This window comes from Serinus canaria, chromosome 3, assembly GCF_022539315.1.
Source record: "Serinus canaria isolate serCan28SL12 chromosome 3, serCan2020, whole genome shotgun sequence".
NCBI lineage: Eukaryota > Metazoa > Chordata > Aves > Passeriformes > Fringillidae > Serinus > Serinus canaria.
The window spans coordinates 79,350,278-79,370,523 of record NC_066316.1 but is presented as its reverse complement, the minus strand read 5'-3'; the positions used below and the strand labels follow the sequence as shown (position 1 = coordinate 79,370,523).

General features: G+C 35.8%; 1 protein-coding gene across 1 annotated transcript in view; it reads right to left on the bottom strand.

Moving 5' to 3' along the window:
* ME1 (malic enzyme 1) overlaps nucleotides 1-20,246 on the bottom strand; it is a 153,716-nt gene that overhangs the window by 100,270 nt on the left and 33,200 nt on the right. Inside the window, exons 2-3 of the mRNA XM_030235890.2 lie at nucleotides 14,538-14,671; nucleotides 7,285-7,434 (exon numbers count right to left, since the gene is read on the bottom strand). Of these exons, the coding sequence (XP_030091750.1) occupies nucleotides 7,285-7,434; nucleotides 14,538-14,671 (284 nt within the window). The remainder of the gene's footprint in view (nucleotides 1-7,284; nucleotides 7,435-14,537; nucleotides 14,672-20,246) is intronic.

Genomic DNA, 20,246 nt, shown 5'->3' with positions numbered 1-20,246 from the left:
TTAAAATTCTCTTATTGAAAGGAAATGACTCTTCAGGTTTGTTTTGGAAGTCAAATGGTGTTGACAATTAGGAAACTAAAAATCTGTCAGGTTTACAGGGGCTGTTTCATGAGGGGAAAATTTTAGTAGATAAATATGGCTTGTATAGAGTTAGACAGAGCTAATAAATAGACCTCTCCTGTACTGTATGACCTGATACTTTAGTGTTGCCAGTGGAATCTTTGGCCAAGAAAAGGTGTGAAATTGAAATAAAATCTCTGCCCTTAAAGTACATTTCATTAATGTATATACTGCTTTGGGAAATCGGGGAGCTTGTAACCAGAAGGCAGGCATACAGTCAAAATCTCCCTAAAACTCCAGGAAAATAGGAAGACATTGAGGAGTAACATGGTTATACATGGATACAAGTCATAGATGTTGATATGAAACTGTAACATGCCAAAATAATATCTTTACTTTAAAATGCAGATACATAGTTTATTTGTTGCAAAGAATATAGCCTACCTTTTATGTGGTATTGGCCCTAGAAAGAAAAGATTAGTCACAGTAAAGACATTTCACTTGGGATCATGTACTTTTTGTTCAGTCTTCTGCACGTAGATCCACAAGATGACTGTTTTAGCAAAGGAAACAAGAAGGTTCTAATAAATACTGCATTACTAACTGTCACACAAACTGTCTTTCCCATCTAGTGAAAAGCATCTGTATGAAACTTGTTTCAGAGGACTGTCTCGGTAGGATATAATGAAATTAGCAAGATAATCACATGCCAAAATCCACAGAAGTAAGTTCCCATTAGCTCAAAGTGCAGATGCCCTTGAGAAGACAAATTTGAGTCCCCCAAATCTGTGGAGAAGGGAGAACATTCAGTTCTAACCTCACACAACATATAGTAGAAATTATTAAAGAATAATAGTACAAGCCAAATGAGGACAGGGATCCCCTGGAAATATCCAGGACTCCGTGAAGGAAGTGAACAAGGGAACAGAAAGGCATGGCCAGTATTTTAATTTTGGCCCTCTTGCTCAGAAACCACCAAGGGTGTCTGTAGGAGAGCACTGAGTCTTGACAGCCGTCTTAGAAGACTGTGTTAAGAATGACCAAACATTGACTGCTGCCAAACATTTTGAGAGTTATGTTTTGAGAAGGGATGGCCTCATTTCCTCCTGCTCACAGCCAAGATGTACTCCATCCAGAAAAAACAGAGCAATGCACCTACAAACTTAGGTCTGAAAGCCAGAAATTCCATGCTTGTGATGTGCTTTAGGATAAAGCTTTTATGACCATGATCAAAAGTCCCTGAAATATTACCTGCAGAAGAAATCATGTATGAAGCTTATGAGAACAGGAAGAGCCTAATAATAGATAAAGCTCCAACTCAGACAAGTCTAAATGGAAAACAACTCCAAGTGCTACTTCTGTAAATACCATCCCCTCCAAGTACTGTAGGTTATACCTACACGCAAGCACCAAGTACATACAAAAACCATGGAGGATGTTATATTTCATAATGCTAGGTCAGGACTACCTACTCTCAGTTTGGCACAGGCTAATCATTCATCATTTTATTGAGGTGAAAGTTTAATAAAAAGATAAAATTTCACACTGTACCTAAATGGTGAAACCTATTGCCAAAATATTATGAAAAACCATGAATTTAAGAGTTCTAGAGAGACCAGATGACTACACGCACATAAACTGAAGAATATCATAACGTTTTCAAAAATCAAGACATAACTTTTTTTTCCTTCAATAACTTCTTACATGAGAAACTGGCTTAGTATTTACAAAGCACCCTATTACCAAAATGAGGCCCACTGACATCTTCTGTGCAAAATCCTCACACCTTTCTCTGCAGCACCATTACTGCCTGTTGATAGACCAAGTCAAATACACTGGCACAATCCAGTCTACAAGACAGTCCAGGACAAAAGAGGAGTTCAACACCCTGCTAATTATCCTTTTCCAGCTTTTCACAGCAGAGCAAATATTCTGCAAATATTCTGCTGGGAAGATTCTATTAGCCTTACCTTCAAGCCAGAGAAGCAACAGAATGCTAAGCGAAGTTTTAGCTTGATGAAAGTAAAAGCAGATCAGAATCATGCCAGAAAGTAAAATTACTGGATGCCATGAACTCAATGGCAAGGATATAGACAGGGAGAAAAAAAAGGAAAGAGAAAAAAGTTGCCTGGAATATGTCAACACCTGTCATCTTCACAAAAGACAAAAGTGAAAAATGACCAACATGTATTCCAAAATTGCTTGGTGAGAGGCTGCAACTGGCATCATCATGAGGTTTTATAAGCCATTAAGAGAAAGGTTGTCTAAAATTAGAAGAAATGCTACAGGTACACTAATTTTCTGTTGAAATGCTACAAACTAACTTGCCTCTCAACCCAAATCCTTCTGCAGAACAGAATTCCAACAGTTTATTTTCAAAGAAACATTTTGCTGTTCTTTATGCCTTAATTGCAAAATATTTTGATTTCATATGCTGCTCTAACAGTCAAGACCTTACAAGAGATCAGTTTAAAAGCCTGCACATTTCCTTTTTTCCACTAACAGATTAAAATTCTACATAGTTTTCAGAGAAGAAAATACTAGGAAAAATAACTATGAAACTAGTGCTTTGTTACATCTTTTAATATAATTTTATGTTACACAATAATTACTTCTAACTAAATGAAGACACAAAGATAATTATATATAGCAACAATTAAATTAATAAAGTCCCTACGTATACATATGTATGTTTTTCTAGGGGTGGAAAAAACACCTAGATGTGATGAAAAAAACCTAAGAGAGCTGCTATACTAGTGAAGAAGTAACGTGAAATAAATTCAGATATTCTAGCAGTCTCAATCAAGAAAAAACAACACATCTGAAGGAGATACAGAGTCAAAAAACTTCCAGGAACTGAACTTTGTTGGCTCATGTGATCATGGAGTACTTGACAAGTTTCTGGCCTCCAGTAAGCCAAATCTGGTTTTTGAAGAGACTCGGATGCCACAGAGATCCACTGGAATTAAGAAAAATAATTCCAATAAAAGCCTCATTAAAACCCACAAAAAGATTATTAAATGCACCACAGGATCAACCTTGTGCTGGCAAGCAGACTGCAACTTCTGATGCCAAGGTCTAACATTTTGCATGTTCTGTCATAGGAAATAAATATTTCCCCATTCTCTATTTTTTTTATTTATTAAAAAGCAATGCTATCTTGCAGCTGGCAATCTCAGCATTTAAATATTTGTCAACAAAAAAAGAATTCACATTTGCATTCAATACTGTGCATCTTAATCATTGTAAATGGAAACACACAAAATAAATGTAAATAAACACATTATTTTGGAGAAACATTAGGAAAGGAAAGGGCTAAGTCTCAAATTTGTATGTGCTGAGTGACCACATGCTTCAGTGAGGAGGAAATCTGGTAAACAATTTTAAAGCTGACATACTCTGCCTTTTAAGAGACTGCATCAGACCCAATAGAGCTGCTTTAAAAATGGTACCTAGCCAGCCTGATAGTCTGTGCCTGCATTGGGAAGTTATTTCAGAGAACTCTGACATGCCTGTGTAGCAGCATCAGCTACCCGGGCGTGCTCTCATCATATTCTGATTGAAACAGCTTTTCCTTCTAGGAATGGCAATACATAAACAGTCACCACATTTTAACAACGTCCAAAGTCTTCAGCATAGCAGTACTTGGCAATTATACCTCCCTTCTCTGAATCCTGAGTTTACACAAGAATCTTAAAACTCCTGGGTGTTCTCTATACAATGTAAAAAGTTGATTTTGGATTCTTAGAGGAAATTTCCATTGAGCTTTCCCATATTTATTCTTGTTGGATGAAAGAACTGTTGTGTTTCAGAAATCTATTTACAGAAATAGATTCTTTCTTGGTAAGCAATCAAAAGCTGTCATATCTAGGTACATGCCTCGTGCAACTGAAGAATTTTTTCTTTAGGAACTTAAATGATGGATAGAAACTCTGAACAAAGAAGGGACTTAGCAGAGATTCTGAGATAATGCTTTTAATGATAGCATGAGCGGTAGAAGCAGAACCCCATTGTATTCCAAACATAAGTAAAGCTTCTATCTGTACAGCTCCGAATTCTTCTCTGACTGACTCCCTGAAGGATCCCTTCTTCCTTCATCTTCCTCAACAGTTAGGAAGACCAGAGAGACTGATCTCCTAAATTACGTTTATGTAACAATGAGGTTTAGGTAGGTGTAAGTTACAGATTTGCTATCAGATCTTATTTGCTATCAGATCTTATTTGCTATCAGATCTTAAGATCTGTACTCTTATTCATTAAACTGGTGGATTTAAAGCTGAATATTCAGATTAAGTAATGCAACCTTGAGTCTATTACAAAAAAATGTCATTTCTATAGATGAGCTTCAAACCAGTGAGTCAAGTTACTTTGCAGCTGGTTCACTTGAGAAATGATGCTTAATCAGATGGTTAGCTTGTAAGCCACGAATGTTTATTCTAAAATTGCAAACTATTGCTTCAGGATGAAAACCTTTTCCTGAGCCAGAGTCGTTCTGTGACTGTAAGCACATCATGTGAGCCCACAAAGTCTTCTAAAAACACATAAGGGAGTCACAGAAGATGATCTCATTTAATGATTCCATGAGAGACCTACTTTTTGAACTCTAAATTAATTTTTCTGTTCCTTGCTTCAAGAGATAACTTGTGAGCCAGGTGCTTCAAACTCATTTCACAAGGTAAAGAAGTATAACTGAATATTGGAAAACATCCCTACAGACATAAACTAAATATGACACTGCCTTACAAACTGCAATACACATGAGATAAATATGATCTGCAGCAAATGAGTAATTTTTAACTCATATACCTCCAAGTCTGTTTCTAACGGGATCTGTATTAAACTATGAAATAGCAAACATTTCCTGAACTGTGGCAAGAAGCAGTATTAAAAAATATTCTGAATTAAAAAACCATTGTGAAAGAAAAACAGTCACTTCTCTGTAAAGACAGCATTTACATATGAGTCAGCATAAAGCATATACAGACAGTTCTTACAGAGGAGAATATTTTTTTTAAGGTATGATCAGACTATATCTTGTTCCTTGATCGCAACTTCTTGAAAAAAAAATCAATCAAAATTTTATATAGCCTGGACTCAATCTTACATCTTTTCTCCTGCAGAATATTAAATTTGATGTTTATATTTTCTTCTCCATCCATCTCATGAAGGATACTGTTTATGAGGTATGCTGGTATGTAAGGCTTAATGCTAACTAAGTGATGGTCTAGAATGCAATTTTAAACTAAATTATATTTGTTGCTTTGCATAGTTGGTTTTGGAGTCATTTAGAAAAGTTTTTCTCAGGGAAAAAACATATCTCTGTAATGGCACTGTGGAAAACTGCATTGTGGGTATTTTTCTTAAGCAGGAAAGAGTCTGTTAAAGATCATAGAACTATGGAATGGCTTGGATTGTAAGGGATCTTAAAGATCATTTAGTTCCAACCCTGCTGCAAAAGGGACATTGAGATGCTGGAACACATCCAGAGAAGGGCAAAAGAGGTGATTAAGGCTCTGGAGCACAAGCTGTGGGAGGAGTGGCTGAGGGAACTGGGGTTGTTTAGCCCTGAGGAGGCTCAGGATAACCTTAGCACTCTCTACAACTGCCTGAAAGGAGGCTGTAGGCAGTCAGGGCTTGGTCTCTTCTGGCAGGCAATGAATGACAGGATAAGAGGAAATAGCATCAAGCTGTGCCAAGAGTTTCAGATTGGACATCAGGAAGAATTCTTCACTGAAAAGGTGGTTAAGCATTGGAATGGGCTGTCCAGGGAAGGGGTGGAGTCTCCATCCCTGAAGTGTTCAAGAAATGACTGGATGTGGCACTTAGTGCTATGGTTTAGTTGACAGGGTGGTTTTCAGTCAAAAGTTGAACTCAATTACCTTGGAGGTCTTTTGAAAACTTAATTCCATGACTCTAATTAAACTGAGTGTTTTCCTCGTGAAACATTTTATATGGCAAAGAATATCAAAATGAGGAGTAATGAGACCAGTGTAAGCAAAGACAATTTCGGGACAAATTTAGCACTTCCTGGAAGGCCAATAAAATCACCATGGTGGTAAATACTGGGGCAGAAAAAAATTACTTCCCTTACTAAGGGAGGCACCTAAAAGGCACAGATCATTAAACAGGTTTAAATAAGGATTCTTGAGGTATTTTTTGACCTTTTTAATGTGCACAGAAGTGGGAATTCTTGTTTTCTGAAGCTGACCAGATGGTCCTGACTCATTCTGTCAGTCACAAGGCCAAAATGATTTTCACATTAAGAACAAAACCTTGAAGCCATAAGTCTCTCTGAAATATCTCCTGCTGAAGAATTTGTGAGCAGTCATTTGTTCCCTTACATCTTGCAAGTTTCTTACTTTTGATCAATGCCTTCACTGTAAAAAACCTATTTCTGTTAACAGCTACACACATGCAGCTCATTTATCTCTTTCTTTGCCAGAAAATTCTGCAGAAGGCTCCAGAGTGTTGTTCCAGTTTGCACATGAAGGCAGAGATATACACAATGTTCTTAAACAGCAACTCTCACTCTGTGAGTTTATGTTCAAGAGGCAGAGTGAAACAGAAGTGTCTGTCCTTCTTTCACACCATTTCCTCATCATTCTATAAATACAGATATTGTACACAGAATAAAAACACTTCAGTAACCAACCTATGAAACAAGAAGTCATTAAGCAGTGAAACAGGCACTTTGATGATTTGTGATAATTTTTAAGATATCATTAGATACATATATAATGCATCCTTAGTTTGTACACATTTTGTTTTAACATACATATATGTGTGTGTGTGTGTGTATGTATAAAATACAAATAATATTTATCCAGGCAAAAGTCTATGCTTTTCAAGTTTCTAAGACAAATCTAAAACTAAAGCTCCATTCTTCTCCTGTCTTCTTCTAATATGCAGCTAGGATTCTAAAACAATAAAATAGTTATACTATACAGTCCAATACAGTACATATACTATACAGTTTAATAGTTATAATCAGTAAATAACATTAAAAATATATTCATGTTTCAATGCAAATCAACCAACCCTTTGCCTTCTTAACGCAGATAAGAAATGCACAAATTATTGCTTAATGTAGACCAAAAGTGTAGCTTGAATGATCTCAATTATTGCAGTTTTGGCTTACATGCAGCTGTTAGAAAACCCCTACAGAAATCTGCCAAGAGGAAAATAAGATACAATTACTTTTATCTGAAGGATACACTTACATACCTTGGCCTCCGGAATGCTAAACCATATTGTTGGCAAGCCAGTCCCACAGTGGGAGTATAAACAATAGGCATGAACTTCTCAATGTCAGAAGCCAGCACTTTATAGAAAAGCTTTTCATTCCGATCCTGAAGACTCATTAGCAGCATGTATCTGTGGAGAATTACATATAATTAGACAAACATCAAGGGAACATATAAAGTAGATTTAGAAACAGATTTAGTGTTTGGATAATTAAAACTATGTTTGTTCTATAACAGCCTCTGTCTTATTGAAAATATTCAAATTCCTCCCAGTTTTAACAGCACAAACGGTTCAGACACAAAGCATAACAAACTGGTTGAGACAGAGAACCTGAAGCCATCACAAAGTTGTCAAAGTCTATGTACTCAGGAAGATAATCCCTCTCAGGTATAAAACACTGTGCTGCAATTGAGGATTTGATCTTAGAACCTTATCTGTGTATATCAGTTGTTCCACTTGAAATGAGACCAGCATTAAATATAACTTAAACAAGCTTACTCACTTGCCCAAGGAAAACAGAACTAAAAACATTAAGCTTTGCATGCTCTTTCCTAGATAGAAATTTATCTTAAATCAAGACTTATACTCAAATAAATACTGAAAAACAAAGCTTTTGAAAACAAAGCATATACACATGGCCTCTCATCCCCCTAAGTCTATGTTTGACTTGAAATCTGCAATGTTATATCTCCTAACTAAAACAAATTTTGAGGAAGTTTTATATTTATTTAAAAAGAAAACCAGTGAGAAAAAAAGAATCATATAAACAAGACTGAAATAAAGTTCATGTTTACCTGACCTACTCTATACTACCATCACACTTATATTGAATAATTACATTACTGTTTCAAGATACCAATCAGGAAGCCAAACTGCAGTGCTGTGTATGACAAATTATATCAGTCTGTGAGTGACTTCAAGTTATCCCAGTTCACATAGGAATGACTCTTTCACTTTGTGAATACTTAAAATTTAGAAATTAATGATCTTACACTTTACATGTCTATTCACTAGTTTTAGCAACGTTAAGTATTCCTGTAAAAATTAAGTAGTCTTCTATACCAATAGGCTTATAAAAAATCTTTAACTTATGTATACAATTTATGGAGGTTTTTTTTTTTAATTTGCAATAGATTACTAATTACTTACACTCAAAAAGTTTAATATGCCCATCATTTTATTACACAAGTGTTGAGGATACATAAAGAACACATTCCTTCCAAAAGCCTAGAGATTCGTGTACTTAACTATTACTCATATGAGCTTTCCTCCTGCATGCTTAGTCATCACGTGCCCCAATAAAATCTAATTCATTCTTTAGGAAGACACAAATATAGTCAGGTAACCAAAGAACAGCTTAGTAAATCTGAATGCATTCCATTCAAGCTTAGCACTCCCTGTATATCAGGGAAGCACTCTTTTTGGGATCTGTGCTGTAAACCTTTGACGAGCACTATAAGCAAGACAAGCGAAGACAGTTTGGCAGTTGGTGACTGTAATGAGGTGACAGAAGTGAGGAAACAATATCCCTGCCCCTGTGTCATGAAGGATATTTTAGACCTTAGATGAAGATCTAGAAACCAAAAAGTTGCAGTTGTTCTCTAAATACCATCACCATGAGGCAGTTGGAACTACCTTCCATAATACACATTAGTTTTGAATGTTCTCCAAGGTTAAATTATATCCTGCTCTTGTAATTCTCAACTACAAATATATATACATATACACTAATTTTCATTCATATTATTACATTTCCCTGTAGCCTTTCATTTTCGCAGTATTTCATGATGATATAGCACATATTGCCATGTCCTTGAATTCTCAGAGCATTTTCTTTATTAAAACCTTTCTCCTGAGGATGACTATCCCAACATTTATCCTGAAATACAAGTTCTTGCACATGTAGTTGTGAATACACATGAAGACTTTCCTTTTGTTACTAGAGAACACTTAAAGTGATGTTAGAGAATATCAAGCATATTTTTGGCCCCCACTCTCTCTTGGACACTTCAACACCATGTGAGCCACAGCACCATTCCTAAGCAGTTCCTGGGTTTTGGGTTTGTTTTTTTTATGAAATTCTTTTAAAATGAGTGGTGGCTTAAGAGTATAAAATACATTTTCATCATCCTTTCTTATTACTCTGATCAAGCTTAGATTTTAAATAGGGTAAAGGAATTTTTTACAAAATAAACTAGAAGTTTATCAAAAGCTTTCCTCAGGGCTTCAAATGAAAAACCTGTTTGTTAAAACTCTTTGTTTTTACTGTCCTATAGCATTAAACTGGAGTTTTATTTTCTTATTTGTATTTATCGTGCCACTTTTATATTCATGATATACTAAAGAACTTGCAAAAGGAGTAACTGCATACTATTTATATTTTCAAATATTACACACTTGATCATATCCACATAAGAAATACTATTATAAAGTGAAAAAATTTTCTAGGGAAGTGCAATTTTTATCAGGCTTTTTCAATGGCAGGTATATGTCTTCTTTCTCAGCACTGTAATATGCTTAGTTAATGGCATCAAATTTCTTTCTAAAGGGAAAACCAAAAATGCTTCATACTCAATGTAGAGTTGTTTATAATGTATTAGACAACAAGTATGCATCCTTTAGCAACATCTAAGTATCTACACAACTAAAAGCAGGAAGTGCTTTTCAGCATTGTGCTTAAAAAATGTATTTAAAATTCAGTATTTAATGGAATCTTTTACTGAAACCCATATTTAATCGAAAACATAATGAAAACAAGCAATAAAACAGTGAAAACAATCATTTGTGCTATAAAAAGAGAGAAAAGTATTGTCTATCCTCAGACAAGGAGTCTTGAATGAAGATTTCAGGGAAAAGTTTCAGAGGACAAAAACCCAGGTCTGGCAAGTCAGACAGAGGAAACTGCCAAGCATTCAAGTTTCAGCATGTCACTCTTCTCCCCTGGCCTTTTCTTCACCTAAGAATGTTTCATATTATGAAGGGAATAAAATACAGTAGCAACAAAAGGATGTAAACCACATATCATCCAAAATCCAAAAGAAAACTGATATAACTACCAGAAAGTTACTGATGGTTTCTCAGGATAACTGGCCCAACTACCACTGGCAGACACTTTACAAGGCAAAATGGAGAGGTGAAAATAGAACAAATCTCACATTTTTTTGCTCTTATCTTGAAAAATATGAGAGTAAATAAAGAAGGTGGGAGGAAAGGCTATTATTTTTAACCTGTATAAGACACTTAGCTCTATTACTCTGCATGATCAGTATTTATTTAAAAGTTTATTAAAGACAGGGAACTTTAAGAAAAAAAGCAAAATAAGACAGTCTTCTCTGGAAAAGCAATTTGATGGCCCCTCTCTAATGTTAACACATCCAGTATAACATTTTACAGGGTGACTCTTTGAAGAAAGAAAAGCTCAGGCAGAAGATGTCACAGTGCCAGGAGCAACAATTCCAGTATCAATACGGAGCAAGAAAGACAATTAAGAACATACAGCAGAGAAAAAAAATAAATTACTTGCAGAATCCATCACAGCTTTTCCAAATTAAGTTAGAGGAATAGAATTTTTTCCTCTTACTGGTGTCCTTTTTGCCAAGCATACCAGGCAATTGACTTGCTGCTGTTCCACATTCATTTTGTATATGAACTCTCAGTATTTCAGAGTACAAGAATTTTATGCTACAAGTTCACAAAGGCGTTTCAGCAGTGCCAAAACATGTCATGCCATGGTACTAGCTAGCAACCTAGCTTTATGAATTTACACACACCCTCTTTCCAAGCAAAACCAGGCCAATCCTGCCAATGTAAAATGCTGCCATAGCATTTATGTTTCATCAGACAATTCCCTTCTGTCTAAGGTATTTAACAGCTTCCACTCCTGCAATATCTTAATGTCTGTACCTAATCTTTTGTATTTGGAAGTAAAACACACAAGTACACACCTACGGCCAAGCTCCAGAAGGAAGGCAACAGCCTCCCTTCACCTCTTTTCAAAAACCATTTCTATGGGAGCAAAGACTATGCCAGATGCATACTGTAAGAAACATGGGAGTTTTCCTGAAATTAGGACATTTACACTCAGCAGAAGACAATAGCTCTTATACAAGATTGTTCTTGAGCACCTTCCTTTACAGGGATCCTTTGAGATTTCAAGTTCTAGCTACAACAGCCAAAGCTTCTGACATTCTTCATCAGTGAAGAGATTCAAGGTATTAATTGTGGCAGGATCACATTCCCTCTTCTTTAAAATTCTTTGATAGAAGTATAAATATAGGAGACCAGAGTTTACATGTTGCCTTGAGGACTGAGCTCACCACATGTAATGCACATGTTCTGCAAGCAGGCTCTTTATTGACATACTCCAATGAAATTGTCAGACACTCTTGACTTACAAATGCACCTGCAAGTCACATTTTACACATGCAGATTTTTGCACATGCAGATTTTTGCACTCTCAATTCACAGACAAATTTAATCTACAAAGGAGCCCAAGATGTCAATGTTTACAGTCTTAAAAGGAAGTATCTTCTTCATGCAAATGTTACCAGGTTTCTTTTCTTCAGCGGTCTCAAATGTAGACCTCTGCATGTAACACAGTGCTATTTTGCTAAAAAAACAGAGAAAACATCACAGCTATATAAAGCCCCAATAATATATGATTAAAATATTTTTTTATCAAAACACAGCATGACATGAATAGTCAATTTAGATCTGCTGGGTGCTCAGAGGGAGTATAAATATGGTTTCTTGAAGAAAAAATTCCACTTGGGGGGTACTTATGGATTTATATAATTCAGTATTCCAAAGGGATGACCTGACTTATTTTGCACAATTTGCATCAATCCAAGATTATCCCTGAAAACTTATTTCTTAAGTACTATGGACTTGTGTTATGAAAGTATACACTAGCTCAGGTTAGAAGGGACCTCTGGAGATTGCCTCATCATCTGATCCCCTGCTCAAAGCAGAGTCAACTAGAGCAGTTTGCCCAGGACCATGTTCAGTCAGGTTTGGAATATCTCCCATGGATGGAGATCCCACCACAGCTTCTCCAGAATTACAAATGGGGCCACAATGTTCACACTGTTAGAGGAAGGAGAAGATTCAAATATCTCAACCAAAAATTACAGCTGAGAAAATAGCACAGACACAAGTAACAGAATAAATCTGAAAAATAAACACAGCTCTTCCCTTTCTTTATATGTTAAAATTTATGTTACTAAAATTTTATTTGAAATATTCTGACTAGTGAACACATTAGTGAGAAAAAAGCCTAACTTGTAATAGTTTCAAGCTCTTTCTGTGAATGGAAGACTTGCTAGTTTTCTCAGTTGAACTGCATCACTTAAAATCGAATTAACAAGAATAAATTTGTACTGCAAAGCTGCACAGTACAATATAACCTTTACAAAAAAAAAAAAAGCAGGCATTATAATATAACTGGCTTTATAGTATAAAATGGCAAGCTACAGTGTAATGCTCAAGACACATGGATGGAATAGTTTAATGTTAACGCTTCTGTTTTACAGATGTCTGGTCAAAGGAGCAGGAAAAAAATTTCTTCCTGACCCAACTATGTATTTGGAAAAGAGAAAACTCAAAAGAAGACTCATAGGTGGGAAAGAATGACACCAAGTTTTTGTTTAATTAAGTATTTACAGATCTTAAGGTTAACAGGGACAGTTTTGGAATAATATTCTCTGAAGCAAATGTTTGTGGTTTTGTTTGTAACCACATTATATTTTTTTTATACTTCTGTATTATTTTTCTCTATCATACATGTATTAGTTACACTTTAGAAAAATATTTCCTTCCCCACCCCCAAGACAGAAAGGTTTTTCTTTCCTTATTTTTTGACATAAAGATAGCTGCAAAGTATTGCCACAATACTTGGAGACAGTTATTTTTGTTTCACTATTCCCACTGTAGTCAAATCTTCAGCATGCAGTGTTTTACTGTAGTTCAAAAGGAATGTCATTCAAAGTTTCAATACTCTGTCATTTAAAACTGAGACATTAATTCTTTCTTCCTTTCCTGGAGAAATTTTTCAGTTTGGCAAAAAGCCACTTGAATATCCAGAATTTTTTGCTAAAAAAATAAAGAATTAAGATATTAAAATACTGCTATGTTGAATAGCTAGACCTGTGACATTCCATCTGCGATGTTTTGAGAAGCAGGAGTGTTTTTCTACTATGACCTGAAGTAGGCGCAAAATTTTTTCCCGGGTAAAAAACACATATAACAATGGAGTAAGACCTTTTTTCTTACGGCTTTCAAGCTATAGGTAAAGAGAAATTCCAGCAATTTAAGCTGAAACAAGCAGCTGGAACTGCTTTAAATGTCCTGAAACAGATGAAACAAAGATCTGTATCATGAGGGGACCACCTCAATGCAGAGTTAAGGAGGAGATGGGGACAGAAGGACAGAGAAAGTTTTCTCCTATGTAACATCAGTGGTTGAATCAGGGAGCTTCATGAAATTTTACACTTTTCTATATGCAGGAGCTCATAAATATTCCAGCCTGGGAAGCTACTACTCCATGATAATAACTGATAATGGCCTTCCTGAGAGCACTGGAGAATAGTTAACCTACAAAAGACACCACAATTGCAAGCTCTTCACTTGCAAGGAAGGCTGTCCTCATCCTATCCTGACTCCATAAAAAACAAAGGTTGTGGCAACTTTCAATTATAAAAAAGCCTTGTCACAAACAGATGGGTACCTAGAGGCAATATATTACACACTGATGGAAAGACATCCCACAACAGAGAAGAGCAAGGGACAGGAGGAAGAAATGAAGAAAAAGTGTTTAGTTCTAGAGCCTATAAAATACAGGGTTTTTTTAGGAAAAAAAATCCTAGTACTCATAAATATCTAAAGCCTTTCCCAGATTTTTTCCCTTAAAAATACCCAAGCACAGCAATTCTATGTTACGCATTAGTTTCTTAACATTTTTCAAATGTACTATTTTTTAATGCATATGTATCTATATGCACGTAAAGTCATTACTGACTTTTAGTTTCACATGAGTTCATTTGCTTCCAGTGACCTTTATCACCTGGTGATAATGACCAGTATCATTAGGTTATCAAAGAAAATTTATGTGAACAGCTCTGGAAGATTAGAATTTTAAAGTAGGAGTTGATTTTTTCTGAATGTGAAAGTGAATTTTTTTATGAAAGTGACTCATAAATTGGTGAGTAGGATAAAGTTTCATAGCCATACTTTACCTGTCTAGGTCACATGTCAGCCTTTCAAAATTCTTAAGAATTGTATAAACCTGAGCATCTTGACCAAGAAAGCAAGGCGGCAATAATCCATGAATATTCAATTGTTGCCTCTCCTCCAAGGTAAAAGCCATGCCCTGAAAAAACAAAAATAAAAACAAAACCCATGTATAGATGTATACAAGAGATAATTAATTTAAGAAAACTTCTGCAGCAAATCATAGCCTGGGTAAAGTCAGCATCATAAAATTTGTTTAAAATTAAACAGAATTTAGAATTGTGCAATTATTTTGGGAAAAAGGTTTTATTGAGCCATAATAAGACTTGTACAGATACAATAACTCCATCTCAGCATGGAACAAGTTAACATCTCCTCACTCCACAAGAGTAGGAGATGCAAAAAAACTGCTAAGTTACAACTGAAGAAAAAAGAAGCCATATATTCACTCCACTCATTTTCTGCTTTAAATGAGGTCTGTCAGTCTAAAGCACCTTCAGAAATTACCCAAGCTACTGTAAGAAAGGAGGTGCCTTTACAACAGAAACATGACCGTGGGTTTAGCACGCCAGCATCAAGCACTCTGGCTGCTGAAGCTTTACTCTGCTGTGGTAATTACAGCCACTTAGCCTGGTTACCTGGACAGGTTCTTTTTTGTTTCTGTTTTTGTTGGATTTTTTCTAAGAAATAGTCACCTCATATGATTTATTCTTACAGAACAAAAATATATTACAAAAACTTCCTGTATCTTACTAGGGTATATTTCGTACACCATTTTTAATCTGAATTTTGAAGTGGTTATGTCACTGTGACTTGAAAAAAAGTAGGAACAAAGTCCTAAAGCAACCCCATTGCACTATCTGCTCTATAATGATATTAATCAAGTTGTTACCTGAAGTGAAATGATGACTCAAGAAAAAGAAATATCTTATAATGAACACTTTACAGAACATCAAACATTTCCAAAATGTGTTTCTCCTTCTTTAGACAGGAAATGAAGGGAAACCAAGTTTAAAAAACATCAGTAACTGTTTTGCTGTAGTTCTCCACGTATGCAAGATTTCATTTCCAAACGTGTACACAAAGGCTGCATTTCTTCCTCTAATGAACTTTCTGTGACCAGATAGGTCATGAATGTCTTCAGCTGCTATCCCATCTTGAAAAATCATGGAAGAAGGAAGAGTCAACACTTGTCACATGTTTATTCAAAGTTGATCCCTCTTTTCTCCACTAGACTTTTTTGGGTTTAAAAAAGCCACGTGTGTTCATGCACACTTCAGAATCAGTTCCAAGTGACTGGACCTCAGGGAGCTGCATAGTTTTAATGGATCTTCTAGTGCTGGTAGTAAAGTGACAATCCAGTTATTCTCTGCAATTCTCCTTTCCCCTGTTTCCATTAGTCAAATGGAATGAAAAAAATTCTGAATGTCTGTGTTTGGCTTTACATTAGGAATAAAATATGGACTTTAATTACTATAATAGGGTTTCCCCCCTTACTGGAAAATATATTTTATTTTAAAACAAACACATCTGTTACATCTTGCCAAAGGCCTTTTTTAAAAAGTACTTAAACTTGGAATAGTCTATTCTCCATGTATTACTACAGCTTTATAGTAAGTGTTAATTTCTTTGGTTACTACAAAAACACAGCACCCACCTACACCCCTAGGATTTATATGGTTAGAAAATCCTTTATTTGAATATTCCTCATTGGCACAGATATTATGAATTCTTCAAATTTCCAAGATGAAATGTTAATTGTTTTCTTTCCCCCTCAGATCCCATATTTACTCAGAAGAAAAGAAGTATCATTAAAATATATCACCTGATAATTTAATAAGAGAAGGACATTTTATGAAATAAGTGTATCCTATTCCATCTGCTTATAACAGGGAAGACTTCAACTATGTAAGATTTATGATTTATGTCTAGATTTGTTGCACTAGCCCCAGATTTTCTTTTCTACATAAAAATCCATGGTTTTTCCTGTTTGAGGTGTTGTTTCTCAGCCATCCAGCAGAGAGGGCTCTAGGTCCAGCTTGGTTTACACATTCTTTTCCCTCCCAGAGAGGCATATTTTGTGCACACCTGGATGGTCAGACTTCTGTCATCTAGCATCCAAACTATTATAAGCTATTTAGATATTTTTATTCTGTAGCTTGTATTACAAATAATTTTTTAAAGAAGAACAACAGTATGACAATCTAAAAGCAGCATAAAGGCAAGAGACCACAACCATAAATATCAACCTCTGCCAAAATAGTTTTGATTTATTCACTGCTTTATGCTTCATATACATCACAGAGATGAAAAGTATAGTTATTTTCAACCTTCCCAGTTAAAGGTTTGCAATTCTTCGAGAGCTGTATTTCATATGTTTCATTCTATGCTCTGGTTTGCTTTTGGCAAAACTAAGTTATTCTTTAGCCACCTCATTACTTTCCTTTCTCAAAGGTCAAAACTTTGGTTCATTTACTTTATTGCTCTTTACATATAAATACCTTTTCAGATTCTCAGCTGTACACAGAAAGCTCTCTGAGTTTTCAAGAAATTTAACTCATTGCAAATACTTTTAATTTTGAATTTGTCTCTCCTTTTGTAATGTTGTGACATTTTGCAGTTGTAGCAATGGTTTTTATTACTGCACATCATTCAGTACTCTTTCATTACTTAATGTCTATGGGTTTATCAACTCCACTCTTAACTGTCTTTCCTCTGCTCATAATCTCCAATCCCCCAAAGCCCCTCATCTACAATGTTGGTGTAGTGCTGTTACACATACATCAATACCCTTCTTCAGTTGCAGTACGAAAAAAGCACAAAACAGAATAAACAGCGCTGCATCATTTTGTATCAGACAGCTCTTTGCACTGGCTTTCAACTGAATTTTCAAGCAGTGCATATTCATTTTCAAGAGAGCACATTCAAAATACTTCAAGAACCATCTCAGCCTCTGTTCACAGTGAACAGAGACAAGTTTCCTCTCTTAATACAAACTAGATTGCCCTGACACAGTTTTCCTTCAAATAGAATACCTGAAGCTCACATAATTGCTAGGTTTATATAAACCTCTCTAGAAAAAGAGAGTGTACTAAAACAATATGTGCATCCTGTCCATGCACTAATGAGATTCAGCTTCACTAAAGGGCAGCCAGTATTCATTGCAGGGATCCAATCTCTCCCAAGACCTAGCCATCTTTTGTTCTAGTAGATCAAAACTTTCATTTTTAAAAACTCCAACTCATCTGGAAGAATAGCTCATCTCCTCCTGTTGGCCTCACTGCAGGTGTGCCACAGAAGTAGCAGCCTAAGAGCACGTAGAAGGAGGCTGGCTAAGAAGAGGAAACCATGTCCACATTTAAGGTTTTCTGTCTCAGTGACTCTTTCATCAGACTCTGGAAGGGAAAAATCAAGGCTTGTAAGACTTCAGGGGTTCAGGAGACAACCACCAACAGCAGTACTCAAGGTCAAGTACTCACATGTATATTTGAGTATATATATATATATATATAAGCTCCTGTATTCATGAAGGGGGAAGGAAGAAATGAGGAGGGAGGTGGAAATGTGTATATCTAGAATGTATCAAGGATGTATATCTAGAAGTACCATAATCTCTGAATTGTTGGTTTAACACACTGCTAGAGGAAAATTACAGTCTCTAGAGTATTTTGGGGATGAACAAGTAGGTTCATCACTGTCTCAGAGTCCATCAAAAAGTAAAACTCTCTGTTAAAAAACTCATTCTGAATATCTAAATTGTAAAAGCACAGCGAACAAATTTCAACAATATTGTGTAAAAAAGGACATAAGTCTGACGGACTCAGCTATGCTCAACATCTGCTGCCATGGCCAGAAAGAGGAGAGGTGGCACCTCGCCACTCCTTGCAGGCTCCCACCACAGCAGCCAGTATCCCTGAGCAGAGGGCAGGGAGCACTCTGCCCAACAAAGCCCTGAGAAAACTCCAAAGCTGCCTGCAGTACTTGTCTGCTCAAGATCTGAATCATTTTTTTGAACAAATGGACTACAGAACCCCACAGTACTATTCTTAAAAGTTCCATTCTTCAAAACAAACGAACAAAAAATGGACATGCAAACAAGAGGAATGCTTTTGGCTGAAAGACTGAACACATCCTCCAATTACTAGGGAAGAGTTTTTCCCCCAATTCAATCCAAATGAAGACTCAGTGGCCTCAGTTCTAGTTGCCAGTCACACATCATCCCATGCTGCTCACATCACCTCATGCACAAGTCTCCAGGAGAAATTCACCTGCAGAACTAGATGCAGTCCTTAGGAAATCATGATCTCTGGTATGCATGACTGTTTGCAGGCAATTCTTTTGCTGATCAAGCTTTAGCCTTCAGCAATTTTGGCTTTTCATACTACCCTAGTACTGTTAGGGAGGAATCCAAGCCAAAATTAATTTCTTTTAAGGAAAACTTCTTGGCTGAGGAAGCAAAAAAATGCATATGTAGTCCTGCTAGATATGAGCTACATAAAAACAGTTACAGACACCTAATGCCATAAACATTTAGGATTGGAATATTAAAAAAACCACACAAACAAACCAACTAAAAACAAAACTCTGCAAAATTTCTCACATTCAAAGAAATTTTTATAAAACCTCCACAAAAATATGGAACATATGGGTTTTCAAGCACTTTAAGCTACATTTAAGAGTTTAATGATCTGCAAATCCCTTTGAGATATTTTATATCATTTGTGTTTTTTAAAAAAGTCACCTTATGAACAGGCAAAAAGAAAGTTTTATGAGCATTTCCTCTCCATTTTTCATTTCTATTCTCCAAACATGACTTCAGAGAAATTGGATAAATACTTCTAATACTCCATGTCCAACACTCATGTCAGGGCAGAATACACCAGGAAATACTTCGAATAACTAATCTGAGCACAACACTCCATAATGAGCTCATTCTGCTGAAAACAAATGTGGTTCATGGCAAGCAATTGGTGTTGGAGCAGTACATATGGCTAAAGATGTTGCTTCTGTTTTCTCTACCCATACTTGTCATGACTGCCAAAAAATATTACAAGCAGAGGCAGCTAACGCAGCTATTTGGGCAAACATCTCTTCTGCAACCAGTGCTTTAGACCACACCAGTCACAGGAAGGACCCCGGTAGGTAAGAAAAAGGATGATTTTTTTTTTAATGGTGCAAATTCACAGTTTTCTGTTAAGATGGTTTCTTTTGGACCTGAAGAAAAAAATTTCTGCAAAATGTCAATTTGCATTAACTTAGAGGTTCATGTTTCTTCTTAAGAATATTTGCTGTTAAGTCTACATACAAAAGAAGGGCTTGAATAACCAAATCTCATTTCAATTAAAAAAAAACCCAACAAAATCCTCATTATTAAAATTTTGGAGAAAAAAATAAATCCTTTCAAATCAATATGAAGGCTAGGGAGAAAGATGACTAATACAAATTGATAAAACAAGAAAATATGCTCAACAGCAGAAAGTTATCACAGTTCAAAGATGAATAGCACAGAGTTAAGAAATGAAAACTGAGTATGAAAATACAAATTTTCTGCTGCAATCATCTGGCAACACAAACAGATGACAGCTTTGCTTTCAGAACCAATGGACACCAATAACAACTTATACTGTAGACTTTATTTAAAGTATTATTAGACTAGAAGTAGAAAAGTCACAGTGTGACAGATCTGCTATCAAAAAAGTTCTCTATTAGGCATT